This window comes from Hordeum vulgare, chromosome 1H, assembly GCF_904849725.1.
Source record: "Hordeum vulgare subsp. vulgare chromosome 1H, MorexV3_pseudomolecules_assembly, whole genome shotgun sequence".
NCBI lineage: Eukaryota > Viridiplantae > Streptophyta > Magnoliopsida > Poales > Poaceae > Hordeum > Hordeum vulgare.
In genome coordinates this window covers 83,455,387-83,478,613 of record NC_058518.1, presented here as the reverse complement: position 1 = coordinate 83,478,613, position 23,227 = coordinate 83,455,387, and the positions used below count along the sequence as shown (strand labels likewise).

Below are 23,227 nucleotides of genomic sequence, written 5' to 3'. Positions count from 1 at the left end.
CTACATTACATTGACGAACTGGAGCTAGTTACTTATCTCCCCAAGTTATAACTGTTGCATGATGAATGTCATACGGCATAATTATCCATCACCGATCCAATGCCTACGAGTATTTTCCTACTGGTCATTGCTACGTTACTTTGCTGCTACTGCTGTCACTGCTGCTACTGTTACTCTGTCGCTACTGTTTTCACTGCTGCTATTGTTACCGTTGCTACTGTTGTTATCACGTTGCTACTGATACTTTGCTGTAGATAATAATTCTTTCAGGTGTGGTTGAATTGAGAACTCAACTGCTAATACTCGAGAATATTCTTTGGCTTGCCCTTGTGTCGAATCAACAAATTTGGGTTGAATACTCTACCCTCGAAAACTGTTGCGATCCCCTATACTTGTGGGTTATCATCGTGCTATCTATGCTATTACTACTAAAGCTACAACCTAGCAATATAGTAAATGCATTTGCAAGCACAAACGTTAGTTTAAAGACAACCCTATGGCCCCTGCCGGTTGCCATAGCATCGACGTGCAAGTCGATATTTAACTATTACAACATGATCATCTCATACATCCAATATATCACATCATGTCTTTGGCCATATCACATCACATGCATACCCTGCAAAAACAAGTTAGACATCCTCTAATTTGTTGTTGCATGTTTTACGTGGCTGCTATGGGTATCTAGTATGATCGCATCTTACTTACGCAAAGCCACAACGGTGATATGCAAATTGCTATTTAACCTTTCCCCAAGGACCGCCTTGGTCAAATCCGATTCAACTAAAGTTGAAGAAACAGACACCCGCCAATCATCTTTATGCAACAAGTTGCATGTTAGTCGATGAAACCGGTCTCTCGTAAGTGTACGAGTAAGGTTGGTCCGGGCCGCTTCAGTCCAACAATACCGCCGAATCGAGAAAATACTAAAGAGGGCAGCAAATCAAACATCAACGCCCACAAAAACTTTTGTGTTCCACTCGACATTACATCTACGCATGAACCTAGCTCATGATGCCATTGTTGGGGAACGTTGCATGGGAAACAAAAAAAATTCCTACGCACACGAAGACCTATCATGGTGATGATCATCTACGAGAGGGAGATCGGATCCACATACCCTTGTAGATTGCTAAGCGGAAGCATTAATAAACGTGGTTGATGTAGTGGTACGTATTCACGATCCGTCCCGCGAACCGTCCCACGATCCGTCCCACGAACCGTCTCGTGATCCGTCCCGATCAAGTGCTGAACGGACGGCACCTCCGTGTTCCGCACACGTACAACTCGATGACGATCTCCGCCTTCTTGATCTAGCAAGAGAGACGGGGATGTAGATGAGTTCCCCGACAGTGCGACGGTGCTCCGGTGGTGGTGGTGATATATTCCTGCAGGGCTCTGCCCGAGCTACGCAGGAAACCGATCTAGAGGAAGAACTATGATCTAGAGGAGAGGGCAACACGTGGCAAAGTTGTGTCTCAAAAACCCTAAACCTCTAGTATATATAGGAGGAGGGAGGAGGCAGCCTTGGCGCCACAAGGGATACTCCCTTGGGTTGGCCGAAGTGGAGGAGGGAGGAGTCCTCCTCCAACTCCACTTGGATTAAGACTCCTTCCTTAATTTCCCACCTCTTTTGGATTTTCCACTTTTTCCTCATGGGCTTTCCTTGGATGACTTTGTCAACCCATTATGCCTTATTGCATATCCAATAAACCCATGTGGACCCCTTGGGGCATGGTGGGCCCACCCAGTGGGCCCCCGGAACCCATTCATCACTCCCGGTACACTGTCGGCAATGTCCGAAAACCTTCCGGAATCCAAATACCAACTTCCTATATATCAATCTTCGTTTCCGGACCATTCTGGAACTCCTAGTGACGTCCGGGATCTCATCCGTGACTCCGAACAAAACTTCGATCACCAACACATATAACTCAACTATATCGAAACGTCACCGAACCTTAAGTGTGCAGACCCTGCGGGTTCGAGAACTATGCAGACATGACCTGAGACACTCTCTGGTAAATAACCAACGGCGGGACCTAGATGTCCATATTGGCTCCTACATATTCTACGAAGATCTCTATCGGTTGAACCTCTATGTCAAGGATACATATAATCCCGTATACTATTCCCTTTGTCCTTCGGTATGTTACTTTCCCGAGATTCGATCGTCGGTATCACCATACCTAGTTCAATCTCATTACCGGCAAGTCTCTTTACTCGTTCTGTAATACAATATCCTGTAACTAACTCCTTAGTCACATTGCTTGCAAGGCTTGTTGTGATGTTGTATTACCGAGTGGGCCCCGAGATACCTCTCCGTCACACGGAGTGACAAATCCCGGTCTTGATCCATGCCAACCCAACAGACACCTTTGGAGATACCTCTAGAGCACCTTTATAGTCACCCAGTTACGTTGCGACGTTTGATACACACAAGGTATTCCTCCGGTGTCTGGGAGTTGCATGATCTCATGGTCATAGGAACAGATACATTGACATGCAGAAAACAGTAGCAATAAACTGACACGATCATATACTACGTTTATAGTTTGGGTCTTGTCCATCACATCATTCTTCCAATGATGTGATCCCGTTATCAAGTGACAACACTTGTCTATGGTCAGGAAATCTTGACCATCTTTGATCAACGAGCTAGTCAACTAGAGGCTTACTAGGGGCAGTGTTCAGTCTATGTATCCACACATGTATTTGTGTTTCCAATCAATACAATTATACCATGAATAATAAAGATTATCATGAATAAATAAATATAATAATAACAAATTTATTATTGCCTCTAGGGCATATTTCCAACATCTTTGTCGTCCAACTTATTTAGCTCAAGGATAATGTCAACAATAATGACTCATGATCACCTACATCCAACAAGATATATATGTCTGCATCTTTCTCCAACACATGATGATTGCCGACTAAAGAATTAATAGATTAGAATAGGGATAAACATTATTGACTCTTGCATAAAAGTAAATACATGAAAGTAAAAGATAGGCCCTTCGTGGAGGGAAGCAGATGTTTCATGCGCATTTTAATTTGGGATGTGTAAACTTTTAATGTAAATGAACATCACGTTATATTGCACCTTATGATAGCAACCTCTATTATGCAGTTTATCGCTTTTATTTCTTTGCCATCACAGGATCATACAAAGCTTATGTTCCCTTACAATAAAAGATCGTAAATATTTAGGAACAATTTTTATTGCTTTGTGCACCGATGACAACTTACTTGAAGGATCTTATTAAATCTATAGGCAGGTATGGTGGACTCTCATGGCAAGAAAATGGGTGTAAGGGTTATGGCTGCACAAGTAATATCTCTATTTAGTACGAGTTTTTGGGCTAGCAAAAGATCCTAAACAAGCACCACATATTAGAGGATCCATGACAATATAACTTCTTTGTGAATGTAAGCAAACATAACTCATTAAGTTGTCTTCCTTGTCCAACACCAACTATTCCATCATGTAGAAAATATTTGATGGGGGCTCACAATCATAAAAGATGTCCAATATAGTATATTTGTATGTGAATCTCCTCTCCCCTTTCATATTTTTGCATGAATTATATCAGTGACTAATACTATGTTTGTCAATTCTCAATAGCATTTATCAATCATACTTATTTTTATGTAAATTCATTACTCCCCATGGGATTAGCATATGTTCCTTTTTATTTGTTTTATTTCATCGCTATTATTGATACATGATGGTAATGCAAAAAAACTCAAACTAATCTTTATTATATAACTCTCACACTCGGTTACAGAGATAGATAGCTCACCAAGCAAATACTCTAAGAGAAAAAGAGACTTGACCGAGAGAGAGAGAGAGAGAGAGAGAGAGAGAGGGAGGGATGGAGAGGGGAAGAGGGAGGAGGGAGGGGGGGAGGAAGGGAGGGAGGGAGAGAGGGAGAGGCCTAACTCTCATACCAACTGAAGGATCAGAGATATCGTAAATGTTGACCAAAAGGGGAGGTGAATAGGAGACTGCCAAATTAAACTATTGTATTGGATACTTTTAGAGGCTAATGCGGAATATAAGTTCTCTAGAAATGTAACTAGGTGATACAACCCTACATGATGTGTTACAACAAGCTAGCAAGCTACAGTAGGCAACACACAATCTAGTAATAACAACAATTAATGCTAGGGATAAGAGACAACCAAAAGTGGTGGAGACGATGATGTAATTCAAAGTTCACACACTTAAGGGTGTGTTAATCTCCGTTGGAGAGGAGGGAACAACAAATTCTTCCACGACAACGAATGTCTCATCTTCTTCTCAGAGAACCTCAAACAACAAAATGTTAGGTTCCCTTCCACTAGGGTGGCTCTTGAGGCAAGCTCCAAACCCTCACAAACGAGTCCGGGGCACAACCACACGACTTGAAAGTTCCCTGAAAACGCCAACCATCTAGGGTTCCCCACAAACTCAAGAGTGGCAAAATTTGCTAGGGTCTCATGGGGAATCAACGAACTCGAGTGTTTCTTGAATGAAACGATAGATCGGGTGTTCCTCTTTGTCTCTTAAATAAATATATATGGAGTGGATTTGATAGGTTAGAGAGGGAGGAATCGAAGGTTGAAGCTTTGAATCATAGAGGAAAGAGGAATGGAGTCGTTACCCTCCTTTGGAGAAGAAGGGTGCTTTAAGTAGTATCCGAAAATATCTAGGTGATATGCATCATGCATGGAAAACTCGAGTAGTCCGACCTAAATGGGACATTCTAGGCAAATGACCGACTTGATCCAGAGCAGTGAACAAATTCGGACCCTAGGGCAGACCCATGTCGGACAATTTGACATGTTGAATAGTCCAACTTGGTCCTAAGAGTCAAAACAAGGGCAAAACAAATGAACATCTTTAGATTGTTCCTCACATGAATGTGAGCGTGTATGGGTATAAAAGTTGAGTGATTCTCACACTTGATCTATGGTGTATCCCTTCTTAATAGTACAATGAAAAATACGCAAATTTGATGTGTCATCTTCTTTGTCCTTTTAGCTTGGGGTGACCGACGAAATATTTTCATCTCCATAGTTGTCGAAACAAAGTTAGTCATCTAGTCTCTTTTGTCATTACACCAAAATTCATGACACGAAAATTGTTATTAAATATAGTGCATAGAAAAAGTCCCACATAGTTCTCTGCCCGTATGAATATTCCTGGGCCACTATCTTTTCAAGAAGAGTTCGTGTTGATGAGGTAAACTTTCAAAATCGACTTATGTAATCGAATCTGAGCTTTTTTGAGTTTTTTCTATGACGATTGCGTTTTTTTTGGGAGTTGCTCAATGGTACGGGTCTGTTCGGCAATCCACCGGCTCCCTGTAATTCAAGAATCTGAGAAGTGCCTATTGGCCAGCTTCACAGTTTTGAACGGCAGCTCCACCCGCTCCTGGAGCGGAGTAGCGGAGTGGAAGGTTTCCAAACACGCCTTTAAAAATTTATTTTCTTTATAAATATTTTAACGAACGTGGATCTCTAAGTTCAGTTTTGAGGGACGGGTCCAGAGAATTAGCACCCCAAGTGGAGCAAAATTAATGGCCAACCAAACATGCCTTAATCAGCCACTCCACCATGCCTTAACCAAGTGACGCTAACCGATGTTTTCCTCGTGGCCGGCAATAATGATCGCCGTTGCGTGCACATGACACACGGACTCGGAGGAGTCTCCTTCTCCCGTCTCCCAAGGAAAAAAAAAGAAAGAAAGAAAGAAAGAAACCCGAGAAAAGGAGTAGTAGGATGCAGACGAAAAGCGCCGGAAAGCAACACGCCTCCCTTCCCAATCTCGCCGCTGATGGCCGCCGCCCGCTGCTGTAGCGCCGCCGCCAGCCCTAGCCTAATGGCGTAGCCGAGCCCACCCTCGCAGTCGCGGCCAAACCAAGCGACCACGCGGAGGCAGCAGCGGCTAACAGAAAGGAGAGATTTTTGTCCCGGCTGTCGGTGATTCGTCTCTTCGCACGCTGCCTTTTTCCCTTTCGCTTCCTGCCGCGGTTGGAAGTGCAGAGGGGGTCGAGGTGGAGGGAGAGTCGGCGGTCTCTCGTCGCAGGTTGGTCTGCTCTTCTCTTGGTTTCGTTGGGTTTGGTTCGATCTGGGGTCGGGGTTCACGCCGACGGGGTTCGGTCGATCTCGCCGGCGCGGCGGGGCGGGGTTTCTTTCTTGGCTCCGGCATCTCCCCAATTTGGATGCGATTATCTTGTTAGTCAACCCCGAATGTTTGGTTGATATCATTCCATGCGCTCCCTTTTCCGTTCCTATCTGTCAGTGAATCAGAGGTTTCTGGATTTGTTTTACTCATTGGGCGCGATATCTTTCTTAGATTTACTGCGGCAGTGCATTAATTGGACGAGGCAGCGAGCTGAATAAGCTGCTCTTGTGTCTTTTTTTTAATGGGAATCAGCTGCTTTCGTTGTCCTTGCGCGCTTCATTGCCTCCCCTGCCCTGCTCTAGTACCAGTGAATCCTCATAAAAGTACCAATGAATCCTCTCAGGACTGCAGTTTATTGCTTCCGCTAGTTTTACTCGTTGTTCGTATGGTTGCCGCTGCCAAAGCCAGCATTAGGTTTATTGCCTCCATTCGATCCGGGACTTATTTGTTCCTCTGCAGGACTGGGAGTACAGCACTGGCTATTAATAATCTCAGACCTCTTTTTATCTTCTGCAACAAGAGGGTATCAAGCAACGTTTACAGAACGCTGAGGAGAGAGTGTGGACAGAAGAAGCTCTTCTCGACTTTAAACATAGCTTCATAGACTGCTTGGTTGTTACTTCCATATCGGAGGTATGCGTTTCTTCATGCCGTTGTTCAATGTTTTCTTCATAAGTTCATACTGCGTAGGCGGTTGCTATGATGATCTTTGTCACCCCTTATGAACTTCGCTCCAACGGTGATATGGTTTACCGGGTGCATCTCTGATTCTTGATCTTGACGCAGGCATGTTTAAAAACCAGCTCCAGGAGCTTGCGCAGAGGAGCTGCTTCAACTTGCCGTCCTACGCGTGCATCCGCGAGGGGCCAGATCATGCGCCCCGGTTTAAAGCCACGGTTACTTTTAATGGGGAATCGTTTGAGAGCCCGGGGTTCTATTCCACCTTGCGGCAGGCAGAGCATGCGGCAGCTGAGGTAGCGCTCAATGAGTTGTCGAAGAGGGGGCCTTCATCATCGCTTGCTGCAAAAGTCCTGGTCAGTTTTGTTGATGCCCCTAGATATTGCTTATTCTGCTCAGATTAACTTTGGAATCTCCTTTCCTTTTTTACAGCACTTAAAGGTTAAATACTGTACGGAAAATCACCAGTTGTTTATTACTCAAATATTTGCAGCCTGTTTTAATGTAAACAAAGACAAATAAAATTGTACTCCCTCCGTAAAGAAATATAAGAGCATTTGGATCACTACTTTAGTGATCTAAACACTCTTATACTTGTTTACAGAGGGAGTAGCTACATTTGAAATACTTAATATGCATGAAACACTCTTATACTCGCTATCCTTCATTTTGATCTTCTGCAAAAATGCCCATGCAATTCTTATCCTTCGTTGCATAAATCATAATTGCTTAATTTGCTGTCACAGCTTTTACCCCTTCCATCAACAATACTGTAGTACCATTCTAGGTATTTTGCCGATGGACATTTTGAAATTCACTTGGTATGTATAGCAAGCCGGCCTACCTTTCAGTCAAAGAACAATAAATTTCATCTGTACTGTGGATCTACCTACATGACAAAGTATATTTAATATTCACTGTTCTTGATAATTCCCACTGCAATAAGTCAAAGCGAAAACAGTATTATTTATGATATATTGGTTGGGAAGGTTCAGTTCTTTTATGATATCTGATGTTGACTTGCCCAGTTGTCCCATTTTCATGCCTGCTGGTGCAGTAAAAACAAATCCAAGTAGTTTTCTACCCTTGTGGTACATCTCTACTGTGTGTCCATGCTCATTAATGCCATCTAGATTCAGCATTTGGACTAGAGGTTATATGAACTTTTTTTATACTTTTGTGAGTGGTGAGCTCATGTCTGGCAACACAACCTCAGGAATGTCCTCAAAGCTGAGGTGCTAATGATGTTTCACTCCACAGGATGAAACTGGGATCTACAAGAACCTGCTCCAAGAAACTGCTCATCGGGCTGGTTTAAAACTGCCCATGTACACTACTATTAGATCTGGACCAGGGCATACACCAACATTCACGTGTACAGTGGAGTTAGCAGGAAGGATCTTCACTGGCAGTCCTGGCAAGACCAAGAAACAAGCCCAAAAAAATGCTGCTATGGCGGCCTGGTCTGAATTGAAGCAGCGTGAGTATTTTCTCACCTTCTTACCACCTTCGGTTTCTTACCATATGATTTTAGCATATCTGCTAGTTGATGCATCTGGTTGTATTAACTCCATAGTGTTTTCTCTTATTATTTTTGTTGTACTATCATGTCGGTTTTGCTCAGCTTGTTTCCTGACCATTCAATTTTTTCCAACAGTGCCTCTAGTAGGTGAGGGTGAGGCAGCATCTTCATCTTCTCCATCCGATCATGACGAGGAGAAGGAACAGGCCACAGTTGCCCGCTCTCTTGAAAACTTGAATCAGAAAAATGAAGGCAAGACATCATATCAAAAGGAAAAACAGCAAAGCAATAACCGCCCACAATCTCAGAGATCCTATCCTAAACCTCAGAGATCTTATCCTAAACCATATGTGTCATTTTATGGCTCACACTTGCAAAATCAGATGTACCCAAATGTTGCACCAGAGCAAGCAGTGTACCATATGTGGAACCAAGTGCAAGCAACACAGCAGAAGCCCCCTTTTCCGATGGTCCAAACTATGGGCAACACAAGGTTTCAACCGCCACCAACTATGCTCTCCATGTACCCTCCTCCACCTAGAAGGCAGTTCGCCGTGCCAGCCAGCCAAGATGCTTTAGCTCTTCTTCCATGTTTTCCTGAAACTCCTCCTGTCCTTCCTCGGTACTTCTCGCCTTACCCTGCCACCTATGTACCAAGAAGTCCATTGCCAGTTACTGTGCACACAGTGCACAGGGAAAGGCAAGGGTATACTGAGATAGTTGAGCTTCATGATGCCGCAGTGTTATCCGGATACACCGCCCTAGATTCCTCTAGCACTCCAGAAAATGTCGGCCCAAGTCAGGTCCAACTATGGCCTGAAAATGGGAAGGAGGTCTATACAGAGAGTAGTGCTGCCTCCGTGGAAGAGAATAAAGCCCCTCAGACTCTGTCAAGCTCCACAGCACATCCACCATCACAGAAGTCGGAACCAAATCAAGATGATGAAGAGTCGAAGAAACCAGCAGAACAGACACCAAAGCCATCATTGTCTCGTGTTGCATCATCTGTTGTTCAAAGGCCTGTCCAGCGACAGGGTTATCCTAGTCCTGTTCAGCACGGCAAGCCTACCCACAGAAGTAATCTTCCGTTCAGCAGGGCAACATCACCTGAGTTATGGTCTTTGGACATGCAAGCTCCAGCGAGATATGGATCTGCGACTCCTATGAGTTCATCAGGTTTGTTGTACCAGCAGCGGCCCCCTTGGCTGGCGGCCCCTGTTACAGTCCGAACTTCTATCCCTGTGTGCTCAGCTAGGCCAAATGCTGCATCGAACTCTAGCCCTGGAGAAGCAGCGCGAGCGCGACCTGCAGTTCAGATCCTCTCCAGGGAGGACCCCGAGGCCCACAGGAACACAAGACACGCGGGCGACGTTTCAACAGCGAGTTCAGAACTCAATAAGCTCCATATGTGAGCGATGCTCCGACAGCAAGTTGAGAGAAGGATAGCGAGCTTTAGTTAGGGCTCGGACTTGGCAGTATAGCAGTTTTGGTCACCTTGTTTTCACGTTGGTATTTAGTTAGATAGGATGGACTTTACAAAAGAGTTGGAGGGGGTTCATGCCTGCGACCACCAGGCTTGTTCGAAGTTCATATATACTGCTGTTGTTGTCAAGAAAATTGAATGCGAACAATAATGTACAAAACGGAAGCTTCTGTGTGTGTTTGAGTTGAGATAAGATAAGGACCTTCTGTTTGTTTTGTTCAAACTGTAAACACTTAAGGCATGGTTGGTTGAGATTTATGTGGCTTCGCATGAGGAGCGTGCTCGGGGCCTTATCCGTGTGTTGTTCCAGCTCCGGGGAGGCTGGGTGGCTGGAATGCGGCGTAGGACGGGAGAAATCCTTTTCTCGTTGTGGCCTGAGGTTGCAAGCTGTGTAGCCTGTATGCTACGATCTCCTTTGAAGGTGTTGCTGTCATCCTGCTGACATCTCTTCCGCTTGACATCTCGGCAGCTATGGTGGTGGTTGCTGGCGGCACCGAGCTGTTGGGGACGCATGGCTATTTGGCTGGGCAACGCATGGCTATTTGGCTGGGCATGGCGCAGCGATGTGGGGTTTGGTGAGCTGCAGGTGAAAAACTCGCACCAACTTAGGTTAATGCCGGCGACAATGATGTCCTAGGACGTCGTTGCCCGAATTGGAGGTGTTGTCGAGGTGTCCCTTAGAGCAAGTACAATAGAGTTGAGTGAAAAGGTAAGCGGGCTCTTCGCTAAAAGTCAGCTCTAGCACGTGCTCCTAGGCATTTTGTGAGTATGGTCCTGTTTGGATACTCTAACTTAGCTAGAGGTTAGAGTTAGTTTCTAGCTCATGACTAACCTTAAACTAACTCTAGCCAAAGAGATGTTTGGATGATAGGGTTAGATTGACAATAGTTGTGCTTGATGAAGAGAGGAAAGTGATTTTTTAGTGGGTCATTACCTGGTGGATAGAGAGAGAAAAGTGACTTTTTAGTGGATCCCATGAAAACTAGCTCCAATTAACACCTCTTGGGTGGGCTAGTTTTTTGGGTGAGTTAGATGCAACTAGCTCCAATCTAACCCTCATGTTTGGATACTTTAGTGCTATTTAAGCCCCAACTAGCTCAAACTAACTCTAGTCTATGGATCCAAACAGGGCCTATGAAAGGTGGACCATATATAAAAAAATAGTACACATTTACAATAAACTATTGTACATGTTGGCTATAAGATTAGGCTATAGATGACATAGCAATGGCTTATAGCCAGCAGCTGGCTATACTATTGTACTTGCTCTTATACCTCCTGTCGTTCAGGTTTAGAGCCCGAATTGAAGATGTTGTCGAGGTGCCCCTTATACCTCCTGTCGTTCAGGTTTAGAGCTCTCCGGAACTCCGGGTGAAAACTCAAGTTAATCCTACCATTGGTCAAAAATAAAATCGTTCAAATGGTAACATAGAACATTCGGGGCATGTTTGTTTTGAGCCCAATTTAATCCTACCAAACATTTTGATAGCCAATATTTTGGTTCAGCTTTTGCTTGCCAATGAGTAATCCAAGATCGACTAGAATGAAACAAATAGTCAATGGCAAAGCCAAAATATTACATCAAGATTTTAGTCATTGCCTAATGATCGGTAGAGTAGGTATTGGTCACCATCCAAGGCAACTCAAAACCTGCCAATCATCCAAGTTCTGCGTGCTCGACAAACTGACTCGTCAGCCAACCAATTGATAGCTGGTGGCTTTTATTGGCTTGTCTAAATACTGTGACCAGGATGTAGCCAAGCCAATCATACTTCCTTGATAACTTCTCTTATCTGAACAACAAATTGCCGTTTCGACTTCAGAGGGTCCAACCTCCAACCTCGAGTGTCCAGACCATGGAAAGCAGATGGCGACACAACTGCACAAGGCTCTACGAGAAAATAGCATACACTGTCAATGGAATCTAACTTGCTCATGCTCGACACCAAAAATCATTAATCGGTTCAATAACATCCTAATTGATCTGTGAACACAGGGACAGTACATTAACCCGATACATAAGTTCACCATGTCACTGGAATCTATTTAACATAGAGTTCAGATTTCCGAGCTGTCTTTTAACTTGATCCAGACTGAGACTAACCTCCTCTAATAGGTTTTGAGCTACTATAACTAGGCGCAAACACACTGGATGAGATAACAGGCTACGTCCGGGGCTTCCCTTTGGTTGTCAACCGCCAAACGAGTTTGTTCCTCAGGGAACACTAGATCACCGCCTCCTTCTCTTTCCCTGAAAGAAATGAAGGAACACCAACACCGAGTGAGTCCCTGATTTTACTAAGACAACCACAGCATGACAAAAGCAAGATAGCATCTAATCACTCACCGAGGCTGCACTGCCGTCCCTCCGGCCCCTCTTGGAGGGGGTCTGCGTAGGAGAGTCCATTGCTGGACTACTTGACGAAGGACGCTTTGTTGGTGTCATGTTCTGTAAGCCACAGAAAAAGGGTAGATGATTAGGGCAAATTGCAAAATACTTTGCAGGGAGCAAGGATAAAGCAGAGCAAGGAGATGTTCAACACCAAAGCAAGGGGCAGGACGTGGGTAGGAGAACAGTAACCAACCTTCTTATCTTTCCTGGCCTGTCTATCTCGCTCATCACACTCTTGGTTCTCCTTCTCCACTAGACGGATGAGAGTGTCGCACCTTCTAGCCAGCTCTTGTGTCGTTCTGGACTTCACAAACCAGTCAAAACGGAACAAGGGAGACATGCGGAAGGCCGACTTTAGTTCTTCCCAGTTTCCATAGCCAAGTTTGTGCACCATGCACAACTGTACACAAGGAACAGTTCATTAATCATGCCAAACAGTGCAGTTATTCGATAAGAACTGTGGCATGGCATTACCAGAAAACGGTCACATTCTTCATTGTACAGCTTCCCCTTGTTCTGGCCATACTGAATTTTCAACTCCAACCATGGGTTCTTATAGCGGTCCATCTTCTTCGCTATGGCTTTCATAATCTCATCCTTTCGAGAGATCTTTGATTCTCCTTTCTCAATGTTCTTAATAATTCTGTCATAATCTGGTGCAGGAAAGAAGATACTCGGTGGATTAGACAAAACAGACCTCACATGCCATAAATTGTGAGCTCATGAAGGAAACCGTTAGAACACTGGATGCATTTATCTAATTTGTAGAAATAATAGAGGAAAGGGCAGAAAGAGAAAAATGGAAATGGATAGGGTTTTTGAGCACATACCATTCAATTCTGTGTATCTTTCCTTGAAAACTTCAGCATACCGCTGAACTTCCTCTTCCGTTTTCCCCTCCATTTCAGATGCTATACTCTTTATGTCTTCACGACCATATTTCTCACAAGCTCGAATGAATGTGTTAAAGTCCCTCCTTGTCCATGTTGAAAAGCCCTAAAATTGCACAGAGGATGGAAGAAAATTAGAAGAAGAGGGAGGGGGGGCAGGTCCAAATTAAAGGACAAGTATATCCAAACCTCTTCCAGTAGCTGCTCCTTCTCTTCTTGCTCCTCCTCGGTCAGAGGTTCCACTTCTAAATGGCAAAAAAATGCATTGATCAGCACAATCAGATACTTTTTGCGGTGCAAGTAGAAATGTAAGGCTTGGTAGTACCTTCGTCCTCACCATCACCATCACCAATTGTATCCTTTTTCTGATTCGTTTGCTGAATAAATGTTTTGAAGGTAAACATTAGACAAAGGTGGGACTTATTTTGTTCATCTTTAAAATATAAGTGGTGTGATACTCTGCGATATACATATCACGAGTGTTGGCATCCTGGATATGCATACAGCAGTCCCAGGGAGTATCAGGCTTATAGGTAATATATACCTATAATCAAATTCTTTAACACTACAGGATCTACATGAGCATGAAAAGCTATAATGAAAATAACACATTAGTTATGTGGTGTCGATTGGTCCTGCTTCTCAACCATAATCAAATTGTACTGAAGCAGCGATAATTAATATGGATTGAAAGGAATAAAAGAAAAGTAAATTATGACTTATGAGACAAGTCAGGAGAGTCTAGGCCAGCACTCCAGTGTAGGTGAAACAAAAAATACAGCTCTAGTAGAGAAATTACCACGAGGTATTTGACTTCCTTTTCATACAGTTCATTGAGCCTCTGTGTGTTGAAGAACTGGAAATCATGCCTGACATAGAGAGACACCCCATTAAGCACCAGGACCAAGAATCTAAAATTTAGGCTTGATCGAGTGAAATGAGCAACTGAAAAGGCATACAAGTTTGGCATTCGGGGAATTCTCGGTTCCCTAGGTTTTGCTGGGGCACCTTGGCGAAGTGCTTGCTTAAAATATTCAGATTCAGAGTAGCTACAGAAACAGATTAACCAAATTTAGCATCATCAAATTTAAATGCCTAGAAATAGTAAACTAGAGACATCAAACATACTTCCGTTTTCTTTCTCGTCTAGGAGGTTCTATCCAGTTATCACTGACTAGCTTTTTAAAATCTGGCTTGTCTTCCTCCTTCACAAAAGAGAAGTTCAATTGTCATGAAAGTTTGGGCTAAATATGATTGAATATTTCAATAATATCAAGTGGATGACTAATTGAACTGAACCTCAGATATGTGGTAAAAAATGAACAAGAAACTGATTGATTACCTTGTCGTCATCAAAATCATAAAGTTCAGCAGCTGCATAAAAACATAACATGTATGAGCTGAGTTACAATACAATGCATATGACGTCAAAAGTTAGGTGGATGATTATCTGGAGAACCATTATTTTGTACAAACACATCTAACCATAAATTTAACAGGTATCATAACAAATCCTATGGTAGGCCACGAATTGGGAGAATTCGTGCATACAACTCTGAAAAAGAGCTAACAACCAGCAACATTGTCAGATTTCATATACTGAAACTGAAGTATGGACTATTGCAAGTAGTTGAGTTTCATTTTTCTAGAAAATTTTCATCCGGCTGAGAATCATCTCACTCCTTACAGAACTCCAAAAAAGAGCTAGCATCCAGCAACATGGTCAGATTTCATATATACTGAAACTGAAGTATGGACTATTTCATGTAGTTGAGTTTCATTTTTCTAGAAAATTTTCATCCGGCTGAGAATCATCTCACTGCTCACAGAATGAAGACCGAAACATCATTCAAGTTTACACTAAACCTAGAAACTACACAGGGAGGGGAGGAGGGAGGGTCATACTGTCGTCCATTTTGAATTTAATAGCATCTTCTGTGAACTTCTTCATTTTTGCATCAAGTTGTGCTGTTGCCTCTTCTCCTCTAGCAATAATGCGGTCAATATCTTCATCTGTTATTGTGCTATCCTTGGAGCTGAATACCATTTCAGCACCAAATCTCACCATTTGCAATAGCTCATCCTTATTGACAGCTAATAAAGAACACAACAACAAAAGCATATTAATACTTGTTTCACTCTGACATTAAAAATTATTAACATTACAAGCAGTGAGAAGAAACAAAAGCAACCTTTCTGTTCTGCCAATCGACCTTGCTGAATAACCAAAGCATCCAAGGCAAGCTTCTTATATGCTCTCTCAATTACTTTTTCCTCAATAGTATACTGCAAGCAATATTCTACGTAAGATACAAATATCATATACTGCTACCCTTCCATTTCTAAATATAAATTAAAAACCTCGGTGCAGAAACGGAAGACTTGAACTTCTTTTTTTTGACCAATTCTATGTGCACGGTCTTGAGCTTGCAAATCCACTTGAGGGTTCCTGAGAAACAGAAGAATTCAACCCCCAAAATCCATGGTTACTATAAAAAAATACTATCTGAGAAGACTTTACCAATCACTATCATAAAGAACCACAATGTCAGCAGTAGCAAGATTGATCCCAAGACCACCTGCCCTAGTTGAAAGTAAGAAGATAAACTTTTCACTCCCTGGCTTGTTGAAAGCTTCGATGGAAGCATCACGATCATCACCACCAGTATTCCCATCAATCCGGCAATACTGATACCCTCTGTACATTAGATAATCTTCCAGGATGTCCAAAAGACGGGTCATCTGCAGGATATACAATTGTGTTCAAATACTCAAATGGCAGGAATGTGTAGGGAAATAGGGTATAAGATAAATGTCACAAAACCCTACGAAGAATAGCATGGACGCCAAACCACCTCACAAGCAGAATGCCACAGTTCATGGTTGATATCATATTTCATCAGTCATGATGCTTTCTGAAGCAGCCAAGTTAGGTGCATGAGTAACAGAAAGAAAGCCATTACCTGGGAGAATATCAGTACTCTGGAGTCACGGGCCTTTAGCTTGGGAAGTAATTTATCTAACAGAACCATTTTTCCTGTAGAAAGCATCAAAGTGTGTTGGGTTATGTGTGCAATGGCAGTAGTAAGGTACAGAAATTAATAGCCAATACTGCAATGTACAAACAATACCTGCATTCTCAATTAGATGGTCCCCAGTTGTATAAGGTGGGCCAGGCTCAGCACCTTGGAATAAATATGGATGATTGCAGCACTTCCGTAGTTGCATGGCTATGTTAAGAAGGCGCTTGCGCTCACCACCAGCATTAATAACCTCCAGATCCTTCTGAAGGAGAGCACGATAATACTGTTTTTGCATCTCAGACATTCCAACTTTAAGTATAGTCTCCTTCTTTGGAGGTAAACCTTTCTCGACATCCGATTTAAGCCTCCTTAGGAGAAATGGACGCAAAACCTAGAAAAATGACAGTCAACGAATTATGCAAAGGAAAAAACATGTGCTATTAATTGATATTTCTTGGAAAAACTGAGGATACAAATCTCTAAAACATCCTATGTTACCTTATGAAGCTGCTGAACAACCTCATGTTGATCATTTTCCCCTGAGATTTGGAACCATTCATCAAAAGTCTCTGCAGAGCTAAATATTTCTGGCAACAAGAAGTTGAGAAGAGACCAAAGCTCATGAAGATTATTCTACAGCATAATCAAGAGATCAGCGTCAGTAAAGTTGCTTTAAGCAGAATACACGTAAAATAAAGAAATTGACGTAATTTGAAGCATAGAATTCAAATAGCACTAAGATTAGGATAAGGCTTTATGTTGATATACCTGCAGCGGAGTGCCTGTGATGAGCAGACGGTAATTTGTACTGAAAAGCCTCATTGTCTTAGAAAGAAGGGAGTTCTCATTTTTTATCCGATGAGCTTCATCAATAATAATATAGCGCCAGCTAAAACGCCTCAATGCAGTCTTTTCTTTTATTGCCATTTCAAAACTTGTAACACAGACATCAAACTTTCCTGGAGCTAGCAAATTTTCCCGTATATGATTCTGGCCAAATAGAACAGACAGGTTAATAATATTCCACAAAAGGCTCATAAGGACAACCGAGGTAGTTTGGGACTTGCCCTTTCTTCTGGGTTTCCTAAGAACTTGACAGCACGCAGAACAGGGCAAAAACGTTGGATTTCCTTCATCCAATTGCCAAGAGTAGACTTTGGTGCAACAACCATGTGAGGACCTGTTATTCCTCTGAACTCATGCAGATATCCAAGCAGGGAGATAGTTTGGAGAGTTTTTCCGAGACCCTAAATGACAAGGTGTGGCATGCCAAGTATGAGCTCATGAAGGTGAATTAAGCATAATAACCAAATTAGCTTTATGCACGGAAAATAGTGAAGACTCGGTACAAAGGGCAAGGCGAGCACAATACATACCATTTCATCAGCCAATATTCCATTGATGCCATTTTCATACAAGCGAATGAGCCAGTTAAGTCCAGCTAGTTGGTAATCTCTCATTTTCCCAGTTATGCCTGCCAAGTGAAGAAATGAGAATATTACAAGCATTTACTATTTAACATATAAATAATGAACATTTATGACGATACCATACACCAGACATTTATTGTGACATTTTTTACATATTACATAGGAAAGAAAGAAACTAACGATACCAAAACAAGAATACTAGCATTGGAACCCGAGTAAATTCCGCCCATGCCCACGTCCAAATAATATTTCTGTCTAAAAGAAATTGTCGAATCAGACACCCGAACCCAAGTCAGATAACGACACCAGTCCGTGCCCAAGTAACACTGCCAAGAACCACACTGCACAGCTGACAGCTGGTGACCTAACTTTGGATCATGCAGGAAAAAGACATCATGGCCTGCATCAAAATATCTTTCTCCTTGATTTCTATCTTTCCCGCATTCAATGTCCATTTTCAATGGAGTAAAGATTGTCTCTGCTGCTTACTCACCTCAGTATGCTACAAACACTCCTCCAGCGTGAGCGAGCATGCAAATTATATTGTATTGAATAGAGCTAATATTTGGACAAAGGTAAGCATCCAAATAAGAACTAATAAAAGAATGAGAATAAAAGGGCAGCTCCGTGCACATAGCTCCCGCTTGCGCAGGGTCCGGGGAAGGGTACGACCACTTTGGGTCTATAGTACGCAACCTTTCCCTACATTTCTGCAAGAGGTTATTTCCAGGACTCGAACCCGTGACCATGTCCAAATAATATTTCTGTCTTAAAGAAATTGTCGAATCAGACAACCGAACCCGTGACCATGTCCAAATAATATTTCCAGGTCACAAGGCAACAGCTTTGCTGCTGCGCCAAGGCTACCCTTCTAATAAAAGAATGAAAATGAACTAAGAAAAAGTACTGACATTCTAAAAGAATTATTCACACACATAGGTCTTTCGACATTCTAGTGATATGGGTATTACAGTCTCATGTTCAACACACAAAGTGGATTCGGTGATTGAAACTAGGGTCATTCTGCTCCTGTTATACATGTGCTGTCCCTTTGTAAAGTTTCAGCAAGTTTATAGGGAAAAAATATCGACATCTAAAATGCCAAATAAATACCATTATGGTATTATTTTATATCATATTCATATGGTATTATTGACATCATGAAATTTATTTTATATCATATTCATATGGTATTATTGACATCATGAAATTTATTTTATATCATATTCATATGGTATTATTTTATATCATATTCATATGGTATTATCGACAATATGGTATTATCGACATCATGAAATTTATTTTATATCATATTCATATGGTATTATTGATGTTGATATTTTATCTATAAACTTAGTCAAACCTTACAAGGTTTGGCTTTTGAAAGAAAATATACGACTAAAGTGTGGAACAGGGGGAGTACTTCAAAGCGGTTATTTTGTAGTGAGAATACCAAAATGAGTCCACGCTGAATGTATGGACCAAATATGCTCTCTTTTACAAAGGACCAACTATGCCATTTAACCATCATAATCTCAAAATTCTTAAGTATGTTTTGCGAAAGCAAGTGTAAGTGGAGGAATCAAGGAAACCATTTTATCGTGTTTATAGTAAGGATTGCAACTAGGGAGTATGTTTGGGGAAAACAAGTCCACTTTGTTAGTAAAGGATGTGATTTTGACAATACTCATTTGTGCTATGAGTTTTATTTGTTAGTGATCAGAGACATGAAAATTGTTACAACTCAAGACAATCCCTATGTTCTAATGGTAGTTTTTTGTCTGAGGTTGCATCGCATTGAAACAACTTTATATTTGGATGAGGATGGACCTAGTAACCACATGGGCAAGAATATCCTACTTCTGTTAGGACTCAGGCATAGACGTGGGTGCATGAGACCGACTCAAATTCAGGTATCTGATTTGGCAAAAGAAAAAACTGTGGACACGGAAATGTTAGCCGAACAGATGTTGGGACCTGACTTGGATGTAGGGGTCTGATTGGACTGATTCAGGAAAAAAGAACATGGTCACTGGTTTCAAAGTAGCACTATTCAGAGGCCTGCTACTTCATATGCATCCTGTCCAATAAAACAGCAACATGAAGATCCAAATTAGTATGACAGGCCATGTCCTACATATCATCATCAATTGTCACTCACTCTTCTCGATACTTGTCACTCGCTCTTCTCAATACTCTCATCAAGATTTGCTAAAACTAAAATAATGGTTGTAGATGCTACATCTATTTCCTGCCAGTAGGATACCATCTGAAGTTGGAAGCTTGGGACAATTGGAGTGGTAAGCATTAATGTACCAAGACCATGGGATGCCCGAATATAACTCACTGTACTCTCTTGCAATAGCTTACATTCAGAAAAAACGAAAAACATATAATGAAACCCAAAACTAACTGGTTAAAACTCCACAAACCATCCAGATGGACCAGATCTCTATGGAAACAAACAGATAAATGAACTGGGTAAGAATGTAAAAGCAAATGCTGATTAATTCAGCATGCACAGTGAGAATAATTAAACAGGAAAAGCATTCTGTTGCATTTTGCATTAGAACGACTGAACCTTCCACCGGGCAACAAACAGTGATCTTTACATCACCACTATATAAACGGGCAAGTGAAATAAAAGATACAATAGAATCATCAAGCAAACGCTCACATGATGGTTGTACAAGCAAGCGTGTTCCTCCTGCAGCAAGGGCATCTTCCTCCTTGAGGTATTCTTCATCTTCCTCCTCCTCTGTCACCTTTGATGCATGACGACCCCTATAGGTTCTGACCACATTAGCAACAAAGAAAGCACACCAGGCAACAAACTACATGGTACAGTAAGCAAGTAAATAACTGGATATTGTAGTTAGTAGTGACAATGCAAATTACGGAAAACGAGTCGCAAATACCATGCAAGGTAGTTTCCCCTCAGTTAAAGCTCAGCATGTGACTTTGTCAGGTAGCCTTAGCGCACAAAAAATGCTAATAGCCATATGTAATCGACAAAAATCAGATAAGTTTAGCATTATAAATTGATAATTGAGGCAATAATAATTTATAAACATTACATAAGTTCATGATAAAAAAATTGAATAAATAAGTTTATGATATGACATCCTGCCTCATTTTAACAGCCCATTCATTTGAAGTAATTCAAATATGCAGCTACTCTGGAACAAAAAATAGTTTGTTGAGTAATTATGGTTATATGAATGCATCTTATGAGATAGTGTAGCCCTTCAAGGTCATGTGGAAGAGAAGAAGCATGCACCACTATCAGATCTCAAAAACGGATAACATGGTTTAGTTATATACATGTAATAAAAAGATTTTTCTTAGTATGGTTTAGTTATATACTCCCTCCGTTCCTAAATATAAGTCTTTCTAGAGGTTTCACTAATGGACTACATACGGATGTATATAGACACACTTTAGAGTATAGATTCACTCATTTTGCTCCGTATGTAGACACCTAGTGAAATATCTTAAAAGACTTATATTTAGGTACGGAGGGAGTACATGTAATAAAAAGATTTTTCTTAGTAGTGTAACAGATGATTACATATCAAGTTCTGTTAAAGGAAAATAGATGCGTTTATCGGATGAAAGAAACATATATTTACTTTCCACGGTTCTTTTTCTCCGCAGATTGGCTTCCTTTGGCAAAATGAGCAAATATTTCAGTCTGTTGCAAGAGGTATTTCAGTCGCCCCTTTCCCTTCTTGTTCTGCTCAAACAAGACAACCATAAATCAATTGTATAATGAGACATTCATTCATGTTGACAGGTTTATCTCAATGGTAGGACGAAAAGGGTAGAGAACATACCATGTCGGCATCGATGGAAGCGTTTTGGCTATCCAGTATTTCCTGTATCTTCTGCTTCTTGAGCTTCTGCATTTCCCTGAGCTTGGCTCGTTCCCGCTTGCCAATCTCTGTCTTTCCAGTGGCGTCTTCAGACTGCATTTGAAGATGACAAACAACTCAGTGTTGAGTAACAGTAACACTGGAAATCAACTGCCCCGTTGGTGACTGTACACTAGCAAACACGTGTACTGCAATGCTTCAACATTTTGCTGAACTGTAGTGATCCAAGAAAAAATAGATATACAGAAGATGAACTAAAACATGCAGTACGGACGACCTAATAATCTAACAATCGAGGCACATTTTTCCTAGAGAGACCTAACCGATGAACCGACGACTGCTAAATTCCTAGGGTTAGAACCCTAGATCACCCCTCAAATGCCCATAGGAGCATTGGACCCATGGCCAGTTTCAGACCCATGGCCGGTATACTTCAAGGCAACTAAACACCCTGAAAACGCCAGAGGAATCCCCACGCACCTCGTCGGCATCTTCCTCGCCGCCCTCCTCCGCGGCGGCGTCGTCCTCGGTGGATTCGGCCTCCTCCGCCCCGCCAGCGCCGTCTCCCCCGTCGTCGTCGTAGTCATCGGCGCCGGCGCCGGTGGTGGCGGCGACGATCTCCTCCTCGTCCACCTCTTCCTCCTCCTCCCCGCCATCCCCCGCCGCCTGCTCCCCTTCGGGCTCCTGCTCTTCCTCCTCATCATCCTCCTCCTCCTCGCCTTCATCCGATCCCTCCTCCTGCTGCTGCTGCTGCTCCTCGCCCTCCGCGTCGCCGGAGCTGGACAGCTCCTCGTCCTCCTCGTCCTCGTAGTCCGCCGGATTCCCCATCGTGGGAGGGAGGGCTAGGGTTTCGCGAGATCTCGGGGGCGAGGGGATGGGGAGGGCGAGAGGGGGGCGGTAGATCGGTGGCGGAATTGGAATTTGGGGAGGGAGGGGATTTATGGGGCGGGGGTTTGCCTGCCTCGCTGAACGCTTTGTGGATGCGCGGGCGGATGTCTGAAACAGAAGGGGAAAGAAATTGGGGGGAGTGGAAGCCTGGATGGGAGTTTCGCGAGTCGGTCCCTGGAGAATCCAGCAATTGTTCCTGCTAATGGGGTGCTTGCTCGGCTCGGGGGCTTAAAATGGGCTTTAGGTTAGCATTTTGGGGTGTTGGGCCGATGCCCCCAAGAAGCCCATGACCGCATGAGCCTCGTGAGTAAAAACCCTACCCGAAACTCTAACTATGATTTCGCATAGTTAAGGCTACCCTTTAAAATGTCAGTCTCCTCGTCACCTCGTGATGGCAAGTTGCGCATTGGTTATGCGACACTTGTTGTAACGGGAGGTTTTTGTTTTTTTTTTGTCATCCTTTTTTTATTTTTATCCTTTAAAGTATAAATCGTGTGTTCACATTACGAATCATTTACATCCTTGTATTTCTCGCGTGTATTTCTCGCGTCGGGATATTCAAAAACTAGATCACATATTAATAAATTTTGGATGAACTTTTTTCCTAAAAATATTGACCATTGGAGGGCTAAATTGGTCCAAAAATTGACAAATAAATGCTATGAAAGGATTGCCCATCCCTCTCATTTCCCACACTCGAACATGGATAATCCCAACCAGTTCATTAACTTTGAAGCAAGTGATTTTGATACTGAAATATTCGGCTATGCCGATCCCAATGCCCGCAATACCACCACATATCTGTCACAGCTCTAGAATATTGTTTGTAGTTACTTGCAATTGTTTGTAGTTACTTGCATCAGTGAAC

At 42.4% G+C, this 23,227-nt stretch overlaps 2 protein-coding genes across 2 annotated transcripts; one reads left to right on the top strand and one right to left on the bottom strand.

Moving 5' to 3' along the window:
- Positions 1 to 5,646: 5,646 nt before the first annotated feature.
- On the top strand, positions 5,647 to 10,076 carry LOC123425445 (double-stranded RNA-binding protein 2-like). The gene is made up of 5 exons (XM_045109151.1): positions 5,647 to 6,079; positions 6,638 to 6,811; positions 6,965 to 7,212; positions 8,117 to 8,336; positions 8,514 to 10,076. The coding sequence occupies exons 3-5, from the start codon at positions 6,967 to 6,969 to the stop codon at positions 9,788 to 9,790; spliced, it is 1,743 nt and encodes a 580-aa protein (XP_044965086.1). The 5' UTR covers positions 5,647 to 6,079; positions 6,638 to 6,811; positions 6,965 to 6,966; the 3' UTR covers positions 9,791 to 10,076.
- A 1,718-nt stretch (positions 10,077 to 11,794) lies between these two features.
- LOC123425436 (probable chromatin-remodeling complex ATPase chain) lies at positions 11,795 to 22,420 on the bottom strand. The gene is made up of 25 exons (XM_045109142.1): positions 21,952 to 22,420; positions 21,433 to 21,564; positions 21,229 to 21,332; positions 20,274 to 20,380; positions 17,543 to 17,640; positions 17,234 to 17,413; positions 16,935 to 17,156; positions 16,665 to 16,799; positions 16,275 to 16,557; positions 16,107 to 16,180; positions 15,665 to 15,885; positions 15,505 to 15,592; positions 15,336 to 15,429; positions 15,049 to 15,237; positions 14,486 to 14,517; positions 14,272 to 14,348; positions 14,103 to 14,192; positions 13,943 to 14,012; positions 13,469 to 13,520; positions 13,333 to 13,388; positions 13,084 to 13,249; positions 12,728 to 12,906; positions 12,447 to 12,653; positions 12,209 to 12,310; positions 11,795 to 12,112 (listed from the first exon to the last, which is right to left on the bottom strand). Exons 1-25 carry the CDS (start codon positions 22,297 to 22,299, stop codon positions 12,092 to 12,094), a joined length of 3,327 nt encoding a protein of 1,108 aa, XP_044965077.1. The 5' UTR covers positions 22,300 to 22,420; the 3' UTR covers positions 11,795 to 12,091.
- Between the last annotated feature and the right edge of the window lie 807 nt (positions 22,421 to 23,227).

Excerpts from the sequence above, each read along its gene's own strand:
- LOC123425445 (XM_045109151.1), top strand. The coding sequence starts at position 6,967 with ATGTTTAAAAACCAGCTCCAGGAGCTTGCGCAGAGGAGCTGCTTCAAC. Across the intron at positions 7,213-8,116 it reads CGCTTGCTGCAAAAGTCCTG|GATGAAACTGGGATCTACAA; the intron begins GTCAGTTTTGTT and ends TTCACTCCACAG. Across the intron at positions 8,337-8,513 it reads CTGGTCTGAATTGAAGCAGC|TGCCTCTAGTAGGTGAGGGT; the intron begins GTGAGTATTTTC and ends TTTTTCCAACAG.
- LOC123425436 (XM_045109142.1), bottom strand. The coding sequence starts at position 22,299 with ATGGGGAATCCGGCGGACTACGAGGACGAGGAGGACGAGGAGCTGTCC. Across the intron at positions 16,800-16,934 it reads TCACAGGCACTCCGCTGCAG|AATAATCTTCATGAGCTTTG; the intron begins GTATATCAACAT and ends ATTATGCTGTAG. Across the intron at positions 15,886-16,106 it reads GAGTACTGATATTCTCCCAG|ATGACCCGTCTTTTGGACAT; the intron begins GTAATGGCTTTC and ends TATATCCTGCAG.